Source organism: Petromyzon marinus, chromosome 77 (assembly GCF_048934315.1).
Source record: "Petromyzon marinus isolate PM22_M1 ecotype Great Lakes invasive population chromosome 77, UKy_Petmar_22M1.pri1.0, whole genome shotgun sequence".
Taxonomy (NCBI): Eukaryota; Metazoa; Chordata; class Hyperoartia; order Petromyzontiformes; family Petromyzontidae; genus Petromyzon; species Petromyzon marinus.
The window spans coordinates 3,407,202-3,417,891 of record NC_133743.1 but is presented as its reverse complement, the minus strand read 5'-3'; the positions used below and the strand labels follow the sequence as shown (position 1 = coordinate 3,417,891).

Genomic DNA, 10,690 nt, shown 5'->3' with positions numbered 1-10,690 from the left:
CGGAGGAGGTGGAGGAGGAGGAGGTGGAGGAGGAGGTGGAGGAGGAGGCGGAGGAGGAGGCGGAGGAGGTGGAGGCAGAGGAGGTGGAGGAGGTGGAGGAGGTGGAGGAGGTGGAGGAGGCGGTGGAGGTGGAGGCGTAGCGATGACGGCGTTCTACCTGCAGGGGAGCAGCCCCGACGGGGAGCGTCCCGCGGGGCCGACGTGGGAGCAGGAGGCCGGGACGGAGGAGGCGGCGGAGGAGGAGGAGGAGGCGGAGGAGCGTGGCGAGGCCCGCCGGCGGAGGCTCCGCGAGGCGAGGGGCGGCCGGGCGGCCGAGCCGTCGAGCTCCCCGGCGGCGGGCGAGGCCTCCGGGAGGGCCCGGGGGTCTCCGTCGTCGTCGTCCTCGTCCTCGTCCTCGTCAAGGTCGTCGTCGTCAAGGTCGGGCGACGACCTGAAGCGGCGGATCCGAGACTACAAACGCTCGGCGGCCGATGAGACGCCGAAGGCCGAGGGCAGCGCGGGGAAGAAGAAGGAGGAGAAGAAGGAGGGGAAGGAGGAGAAGGAGGGGAAGGAGGAGAACAAGGAGGAGAAGAAGGAGGAGGAGAAGGAGGAGGAGAAGGAGGAGAAGAAGGAGGAGAAGAAGGAGCAGAAGAAGGAGGAGAAGAAGGAGGAGGAGAAGGAGGAGGAGGTCAGGAGCAGGAGGCGCCTGCCGCCCACGATTCGCTGGATCAAGCCGCCGGGTTCGGCGTCACCGACCGCGACGTCGCCGCTCCACTCGAGGAGTTTCTACGAGAGGGGGAGGGACGGTGGCGGTGGCGGTGGAGGTGGAGGTGGAGGAGGTGGAGGAGGAGGAGGAGGAGGAGGTGGAGGAGGAGGTGGAGGAGGAGGAGGAGGAGGAGGTGGCGGAGGAGGTGGAGACCTCACCGAACGTTCGACAACGACAAGGAGGAGGAGGTCGCCGGACGGCGACGCCGGCGACAGGCCAGAGGCGAGGCGGCCGCTGGCCGAGCCGGTGGCGGCCATCGCCGAGATCCGGGGCCTCCTCCCGGAGGCCGCCGGCGACGCCGCCGCCGCCGCCGCCGGCTCGGAGCGGCGCCGTCGCTCGCGGCGATCGGCGCCCTCCGAGCCGGCGCCGTCGGTCGCCCCGGAGGCCCGGAGGTCGTCGCCGGGGGCGGCGGCGGCCTCCGGGCGGTCGGGCGAGCCGGTGGCGGCCGTCGTGGAGATCCGGCCCGCTTCCCACGCTCGCCGGCCCGGCTCGCCGGTGCCGCCGCCGACCTCACCGCCGCCGACGTCGCCGTCCGCCGGAAGCTCGAGGGCCCCGGCGGCGACCGCGGAAGGGGGGCGGCCGCCGAGGTCCTGGCGAGTGACGCCGGCGACGTCCGTGGCGACGCCGCCACCGCCGTCGTCTCCCCCCGCGGCTCCGAGAGTCCGTGGGGGCGCCGCTCCGGACGACCGCTCCGGCGTCTCGCCGATCCGGCCCCCGGCCTACGGCGGCGGCGGCGGCAAATCGGCGGCGGACGAGAGGGGAGCGCCGGCGGACGCCGCCGGGCGGCGGAGGCCGCACGGCGGAGGCCGCCCCGAGGGGCCGGCGGCGTCCGTCTCGGGCCCCGGGCCCGGGGCCTCCGAAGCGGTGGCGGAAGTGGGGAGGCCGCGGAGGTCCTGGCGAGTGACGCCGGGGGGCAACGCGGACAGGACGACGACGACAACGACGACGACGTTGTCGTCGTCGTTGTCGTCGTCAGCGGCCCTGCAGGTCGGGGGGTCGCGGGCGGTGCCGGAGGCCGCCAACACCCCCACCACCACCACCACCTCCACCACCAACAACACCAACAACACCTCCACCAACAACACCCCCACCAACAACACCCCCACCACCTCCGCCAACAACACCAACAACACCAACAACACTCCCACCAACAACACCCCCACCAACAACACCCCCACCACCTCCGCCACCACCGCCACCACCGCCACCAACAACAACACCATCCCGTCGCTGTCTTCGCGAGACTTTGGGAGGACGTCGTGGGGAGGGGGCAGCTCCTTGAAGGACCGGAGGAGGGAGTTGAGCTCCCGAGAGGGGACCTCCTCCTCCTACACCACCTCCACCACCACCTCCTACTCCTCCACCTCCTCTACCTCCTCCACCACCACCTACTCCACCTCCTCCGCCTCTAAGCCAACGCCGCCGCCATCATCACCTCCAGCAGCCTCCCGTCGCGGGGGGGCGAGGGGCGACGAGGCGGTGGAGCTGACGGACGACGACCGCCGTCACCACGACGACCGTCACCACGACGACCGTCACCACGACGACCGTCACCACGACGACCCCCGTCACCACGACGACCGTCACCACGACGACCCCCGTCACCACGACGACCCCTGTCACCACGACGACGACGCCCGGCGGTGGCGCCGCCCGGCGCGCCCTCGGGCGGCCACCTCTCCGGCGCCCGCCACCGCCACCACCGCCTCCACTGCCTCCACCGCCACCACTGCCTCCACCGCCTCCACCGCCTCCACCGCCTCCATCACCACCACCGCCTCCACCGCCTCCACCGCCTCCTCGTCGTCGTCCACCATCGCCACCTCGTCGTGGGCGTCGCCGTCGTCGTCCAGGGTCGCCGTGACTACCGCCGCCGCCGCCGCCTCGTCGTCGTCAAGGGCGGTCGCCACGGCGACGTCGTCGTCGTCGTCGTCCGTCGCCACGGCGACGGCGTCGTCAAAGCGACGGCGTCGTCAGCAGCGGGAGCAGGGAGGGGAGGAGGAGGAGGCGGCAGCAGCAGCAGCAGCCGGCCACGTGGAGGTGAGTGCAGAGCCGTGGGTGGGGGAGGGGTGTGGGGGGAGGGTGTGGGGGGTGTGGGGGGAGGGTGTGGGTGGGAAGGGTGTGGGGGGAGGGGTGTGGGGGGAGGTGTGGGTGGGGAGGGTGTGGGGGGGGAGGGGTGTGAGGGGAGGGGTGTGGGGGGAGGTGTGGGTGGGGAGGTGTGGGTGGGAAGGGTGTGGGGGGAGGTGTGGGTGGGAAGGGTGTGGGGGGAGGGGTGTGGGGGGAGGGGTGTGGGGGGAGGTGTGGGTGGGGAGGGTGTGGGTGGGGAGGGGTGTGGGGGGAGGGTGTGGGGGGTGTGGGGGGAGGGTGTGGGTGGGAAGGGTGTGGGGGGAGGGGTGTGGGGGGAGGTGTGGGTGGGGAGGGTGTGGGGGGGGAGGGGTGTGAGGGGAGGGGTGTGGGGGGAGGTGTGGGTGGGGAGGTGTGGGTGGGAAGGGTGTGGGGGGAGGTGTGGGTGGGAAGGGTGTGGGGGGAGGGGTGTGGGGGGAGGGGTGTGGGGGGAGGTGTGGGTGGGGAGGGTGTGGGTGGGGAGGGGTGTGGGGGGAGGGGTGGGGGGGGAGGGTGGTGCGGGGGACGGACCAGCGGATGCGAGCCCATGTCCTTGACACCAGGACCTACCGTGGAGCTGATCTGCCCTCTGACCATCGACTAGTCATCTGTAAGATGCGCCTGCCATTCTTCCACTCCGGTGGTGGGTGTACACCCAGGACCCCATTCAAACCCTTAGTGGCCTGGTCTCAGTTATCTGATGAAAGTTGCGAGCGAGAATTTCATCATCGCCTGCGGCTGGGGTTGACATCGTCCCCGACTCCTCCTGATGTCGAGGGTAAATGGGCGAGGTTTAGGACTGTGACTCATGCAGCTGCAATGGCTGCTTTGTGGTACGCGGTCCAGACCTCCACCAGAGACCCTGGCTGACGGAGGAGGTGTTCAGGCTGGCCATTAGAAGCAACAGCCCAAAACAAAATATTAAGGAGGATAGTCTCGGATGTGCTTATAAACGACGGACTGTCATCACCCGATCTGTGGCGAGCGATGCTTCTCAGGGCCACGGGGGGTTCACGTTTTGGGATTGGCTTTTGGTCCCGGACTCGTTGTGTGGCGAGTGATATGATTTGTCGATTTGAAGCTCTCGCGACTGCAAGGATTCATCGTCTTTGGTTCTTTCGGTAAAGTCGCCACCACCGCGTAGAATGAGAATGAAATAATAAATGGATAAAATAGAATGACGCGGTAAAAATTCTCACGACGTTTCAGCCGCGACGCAAGCGGCCTTCATCAGGTGAAGGGACGAGACTGTCTGGTAGGACGGCGCCTCACCTGATGAAGGTCGCTTGTGTTGTGGCCGAAACGTCGTGGGAATTTGATCGCATTATTTTATTTTATCAATTTTATTATTTTATTCTCATTCTACGTGGTGGTGACTTTACCGAAAGAACCAAGAATAATAATTTTATTGTTTTATATTTTTATTATTTTATTGTTTTATATTTTTATTATTTTATTGTTTCCCTTCTACGTGGTGACTTTACCGAAAGAACCAAGAATAATAATTTTATTGTTTTATAATAATTTTATTGTTTTATATTTTTATTATTTTATTGTTTCCCTTCTACGTGGTGGTGACTTTACCGAAAGAACCAAGAATAATAATTTTATTGTTTTATATTTTTATTATTTTATTGTTTCCCTATCTACGTGGTGGTGACTTTACCGAAAGAACCAAGAATAATAATTTTATTGTTTTATATTTTTCTTATTTTATTGTTTCCCTTCTACGTGGTGGTGACTTTACCGAAAGAACCAAGAATATTAATTTTATTATTTTATAATAATTTTATTGTTTTAGATTTTTATTATTTTATTGTTTCCCTTCTACGTGGTGGTGACTTTACCGAAAGAACCAAAGACGATATGAATTGTGTTGCGTCAAACGGACGCCTGGTTTGTTCGTGTGGTGGTAGTGGTGGTGGTGGCGGTGGGGGGGCGGTGCACGTCGCACGTATCAGTCGATTCTTCTGTCGCCCCGCGGTTGATTCCGTTCGGCGGACGTGGGTCGGCGAGCCGACCCGCTGTCGTAGTCGCGATGGACCGCCGGCAGGTGGCGCTGCGTTGGTTGCACTGCTACTTTTGATGATGCCGGCTCGCGCCACGAGCGCCTCGTCGCTCAACAGCGACCCTCGCCACTCCCGGCGGGCCGCGGAGACCTCCTCCCCCCCCCTCCCCCCCCTTCCCGCCCGCGTCGGCAGAGGCCCACCCCGCGCAGGGACAAGCCGAGCTGGATGAGCCCCTTGCCGGATGAGCTGGGCCCGAGCCGGTGAGCTCGGCTGATGAGCCGAGCGCCGCTGATGCTGAGCCCCGGTTTAGCTGAAGAACTCGGCCGAGTTCCGGACGAACTCAGCCGAGTTCCGGACGAACTGAGGTTTCAATGCCGCAGTGTCCTCTTTTATGCCAAAATCCCTCCTCTTGGCTCCCTCCCCACAAGGCGGAGCTTCTGATGATTTGGCTGCGTGCCGTGGCCTGGAGCGTGTGTCCTTGTGGGCGCGTCATATGCGGCACAGCTCTGTTGCCCTCCTCTTCCCACAAAGCATAACAACGGGCGTTACAGATCGTCTCCCGTGCGTTGCACAACCTGGAGGGAGGGGGCGGTGTTCCCCTCCGGTGAGACCTTCACCGACGCACGAAGGAATGGTTGAGGTGTTTTTCTTTTTTTAAAGTTAACACCTTGTTCCATCGGTTTATTCCATCGTAGTCTTACAGTGATGCTTCTGTGCGGTCTGCTGTGTTAGTTTTCCATCGTGGTGTTCGATTTTATTGCAAGGGGGAAGGTGCTCTCTCTTGAGCGTACGCACATCATGTTATTCTTGGTTCTTTCGGTAAAGTCACGTTGAAGGGAAGCAATGAAATAATAAAAAATATATATGAAGCAATAACAATTCTCGCGACGTTTCGACCGTAACGCAAACGGTCGTCATCAGGTGTGAAAACCAACGGCAAGAAACATTTGAAAGGAGTGGCGGTTTGCGTTTATTTATTTTTAAACGTTAGCACCACGGAGAGCGATTTGGCAGTTTGTTTAGATGGACGAGTCCATCCGTGCTCGGAAAAGAGGAGGGGGTAGACGAAAAATGAAAGTACGTTGTCTGAAAGCCACCGTAAGCGTGAACAATCAATTAAGACCCGAAATGGTTTATCAGATCCTTCCAATGATTGCTAAGCCAGAATCCATCTTCTCGGTTGAAATTGTCTCCGTGTTTGTGTATGTGGATAGCCTCCTGAACGAATCTCTCATGGTAACCGTAAGCGTGAACAATCAATTAAGACCCGAAATGGTTTATCAGATCCTTCCAATGATTGCTAAGCCCAGAATCCATCTTCTCGGTTGAAATTGTCTCCGTGTTTGTGTATGTGGATGGCCCCATATTCTCATCACGTGCTGCAGGAAGACAACGGCGGCCGGGAGACTCTCTCTTTTTTTTTTATTTAGCTTTAACATTAATGCCGGGGTATGAATTATGTACTGTGATTTCTTTCACTTGAACTTGTTGCCTGGGGCCCCGCTGACACACGTTGCACTCAAGGCGTCTCTCCCCACGGCCACCCCTCTCTGCCTGGTGTGCGCGTTGCTTGATCAGACTTAGCTCTGCCTTGAACACAGGTAGCCCGTGATTATTCCTCCGCTCTCTCACGCTGCGGGGAGACAACAGCGTCCTCTCTTTCCCTCCGCCTGTAGCTCTTATCCTTTGGCGTGCCGAGGTCGGCTTCACACGGGCACCCACAGGTGCCTCTCCCGGCCTTTACTTCAGGGCTGCTCTGTCTTACGTGGTTTTCCCCTCTCTAACGTTTGAATTAACGCCGCGCGATTCTTTGCCCACGTCCTGGGGATTAGAGAATTCGTTTTGACTTCGCTAAACATTCCGATTGTCACGTGCTTCGGTCAGCTTGTGTAGGAACGGCTGAAAAAAAAAACTGCTGAACGTTCAGTGTTGAATTCATAAATGGGGGCAGTGATTCATTGATGTAGCTCGCAGCCTGGTCTCCAACTGCGGCGAGCGTGAGGATCGATAATTTTACCCTACTGCTGTGGTTGAATTTCGAACTTCAACGTTGCTTCGATAGCATTGCAGGGACAGTGGTCTTTAGCCGCTCAATGTCTACGCTCTCTCCTCTCTGCCTGCACGGGTGCCGTGCGCGTCATTCATATTGACCCTTGTCTCTCCCTTGAGCAAGGTGGCGATAATTTCGCCGTCCTGGCCCTCCTTCAGTTCTCATTACTTATCAACACCTGGTGCTTTGCCGGTGCTGACTTTTGCGTGTTTTCTTTATTTATTTCTCTACAAAAATATATGTATGTGTGTGTATCGGCACATTTCTTGTCAATGTTAAAGATGGAAAAAGGGGGCCACATACAACAATCCCCACTTTGTGCCACGATGTTTTCCTGGCTGAGGGATTTTTCCCTCCACCAGGACCTCACAGAAATGCTCAGCAAATCTGCAAACCTGTTCCTGGGGGTTGGAGATTGGATCACCGTTTTTTCCCCTAATGATGGTAATAGGTGTGGCGCTGCAGGTTACTTTTTTGATGGAGTTAAATAGAGATTTGTGATCGCGGGCCACTGAGGCAGACTCCTTCTCCTCAGCAACTCGCGACCACCACCCATCCTTGCAGTGCCTCACGGCTCTCCGAACCTCTGAGCGAAGGCTGCGATAAGCCTCCTCATTCTCTGACGTTGGATTCTGTAGCCGATGACAGTGGGCCTGTCGCTTTTTCTCAACCATCCTGAACACCTCCTCTGTCAGCCAGGGTCTCTGGGGAGGTCTGGACCGCGTACCCAAAGCAGCCATTGCAGCTGCATGAGTCACAGTCCTAAACCTCGCCCATTTACCCTCGACATCAGGAGGAGTGGGGGATGATGACAATCCCAGCCGCAAGCGATGATGAAATTCTCGCTTGCAACTTTCATCAGATAACTGAGACCAGGCCACTTTAGGTTGGAATGGGGTCCTGGGTGTACACCCACCACCGGAGTGGAAGAATGGCAGGCGCATCTTACAGATGACTAGTCGATGGTCAGAGGGCAGATCAGCTCCACGGTAGGTCCTGGTGTCAAGGACATGGGCTCGCATCCGCTGGTCTGTCACTATGTAGTCCAGCAGATGTTCTTGCTTGGACCCGGCATGCATCCATGATGTTGTGTGAATGCGCCGATGCCGGAACAGCGTGTTGGTAATTACAAGCCCATGGGCTGCACAAAAATCTAGCAGCCTCCTACCGTTGTTATTGAGCTGATCTGGCCCATGCCCTCCAATCACTCCAGACCAGGTGCCAGCATCATGACCAACTCGGGCATTGAAGTCACCCAACAAGATGACTCTATCCCGAGGGGCCACATTAGCCAGCACCTGTGACAGGAGGTCATAGAAGGCATCTGACTCATCGGCTTTGCCTGCATCCCTCCACGGATGTTCGTCTTCGGTGGGGGCATAAGTAACCATGACCGCCACTCCTCGCCTCTGGTTGATGGGAAGGCGAGCCCAAAGTAGCCTGGGGCTTACAGCTTCCCACACCTCACCGCCACGTTCCCACGCCCCCTTCATTCTTTTGTTCAAAAGAAGAGCCACACCCTTTGTTTGGCAGTCTGCTGCCCCGAGTAGAGGACTGTCCACCCCTCATGGCGTCAGGAGCCAGAACCTGTCCACCGGACCTCCTGAATGCCACAGAGATCCAGGCAGTACCGGTCCAGCTCCCGACAGAGGAGTGGCAGCCTCTCCTCCGCAGTGAGCGTTCGAACATTCCACGTGGCCACACGAAGTGGTTTTTCGTTGTTTCTGGAGGAGCCCCGAGGGTAGAGATTCAGTCTCCTGGCTCCGCCAATTGGGGTTTAGCCAGGAGACGTCATAGACGCCTGGCCCCCCGGGGCCTCCGGCACAAGCTTATTAGTTACATATTTCAGTTTAATTCGTGGTTTCGTGGTAATTAATTGAAGGTGGAGGGGTTACCAGCCCCTCGCACCCGTCCAGAGCCCCCGTTTAGCCCCTGTGATGGACATATATGCCATGAGGGGAGGAGCCAATCGGAATTGGATCTCCCCCCACAGCACTGTCCACGACAGAGTTGCCCGTCCGGCACCGCGAGGAGGGAGGGGGTTCATCTTCTTGGTTCTTTCGTTAAAGTCACGTAGAATGGAAAGAAAGCAATAAAAACAAAACAAAATAAAATACAATTCTCACGACGTTTCGGCCACAACACAAGTGGCCTTCTTCAGGTGAAAGGAACATAAACTGTCGGGACGACAGTGCTTCAGTGAACGCTGCTGAGATTCGCAGCGTCTTTTGAGCTTGGCAAGTAAAGCGCCTTGACAAAGGAGTTTACAAATGAAACAGGAGAATTTAGCATTTGAAATAGCTGAGGGATTAGCTTGTAACTGGTCACGGAAATGGCTATGTTAAAGTCAAAGTTTACACATCCACAGAGGCACCCCTTGACAAAGAAATTAGCATAGAATTTAGCATTGAAATAGCTAAGTTAAAGTATACACATCCACAGAGGCACCCCTTGACAAAGGAATTAGCATAGAATTTAGCATTGAAATAGCTGAGTGATTAGCTTGTGACTGGTCACAGAAATGGCTATGTTAAAGTCAAAGCATACACATCCACAGAGGCACCTAGTACAAATCAAACAGGAGAATTTAGCATTGAAATAGCTGAGTGATTAGCTTCTGACTGGTCACAGAAATGGCTATGTTAAAGTCAAAGCATACACATCCACAGAGGCACCTAGTACAAATCAAACAGGAGAATTTAGCATTGAAATAGCTGAGTGATTAGCTTCTGACTGGTCACAGAAATGGCTATGTTAAAGTCAAAGCATACACATCCACAGAGGCACCTAGTACAAATCAAACAGGATAATTTAGCATTGAAATAGCTGAGGGATTAGCTTGTGACTGGTCACAGAAATGGCTATGTTAAAGTCAAAGTTTACACATCCACAGAGGCACCTAGTACAAATCAAACAGGATAATGTAGCATTGAAATAGCTGAGGGATTAGCTTGTGACTGGTCACAGAAATGGCTGTGTTAAAGTCAAAGCATCCACATCCACAGAGGCACCTAGTACAAATCAAACAGGAGAATTTAGCATTGAAATAGCTGAGGGATTAGCTTGTGACTCGTCACAGAAATGGCTATGTTAAAGTCAAAGCATACACATCCACAGAGGCACCTAGTACAAATCAAACAGGAGAATTTAGCATTGAAATAGCTGAGGGATTAGCTTGTGACTCGTCACAGAAATGGCTATGTTAAAGTCAAAGCATACACATCCACAGAGGCACCTAGTACAAATCCAACAGGAGAATTTAGCATTGAAATAGCTGAGTGATTAGCTTGTGACTGGTCTCAGAAATGGCTATGTTAAAGTCAAAGCTTACACATCCACAGAGGCACCTAGTACAAATCAAACAGGAGAATTTAGCATTGAAATAGCTGAGTGATTAGCTTCTGACTGGTCACAGAAATGGCTATGTTAAAGTCAAAGCATACACATCCACAGAGGCACCTAGTACAAATCAAACAGGAGAATTTAGCATTGAAATAGCTGAGTGATTAGCTTCTGACTGGTCACAGAAATGGCTATGTTAAAGTCAAAGCATACACATCCACAGAGGCACCTAGTACAAATCAAACAGGATAATTTAGCATTGAAATAGCTGAGGGATTAGCTTGTGACTGGTCACAGAAATGGCTATGTTAAAGTCAAAGTTTACACATCCACAGAGGCACCTAGTACAAATCAAACAGGATAATGTAGCATTGAAATAGCTGAGGGATTAGCTTGTGACTGGTCACAGAAATGGCTGTGTTAAAGTCAAAGCATCCACAT

At 56.0% G+C, this 10,690-nt stretch overlaps 1 protein-coding gene across 1 annotated transcript in view; it reads left to right on the top strand.

Annotated features, from left to right (window-relative positions):
• The first annotated feature begins 90 nt into the window (after positions 1 to 90).
• LOC142907316 (uncharacterized) overlaps positions 91 to 10,690 on the top strand; it is a 63,859-nt gene continuing 53,259 nt past the window's right edge. The window contains exon 1 of the mRNA XM_076056688.1: positions 91 to 2,785. Within this exon, the coding sequence (XP_075912803.1) occupies positions 143 to 2,785 (2,643 nt within the window). The 5' untranslated portion in view covers positions 91 to 142. The remainder of the gene's footprint in view (positions 2,786 to 10,690) is intronic.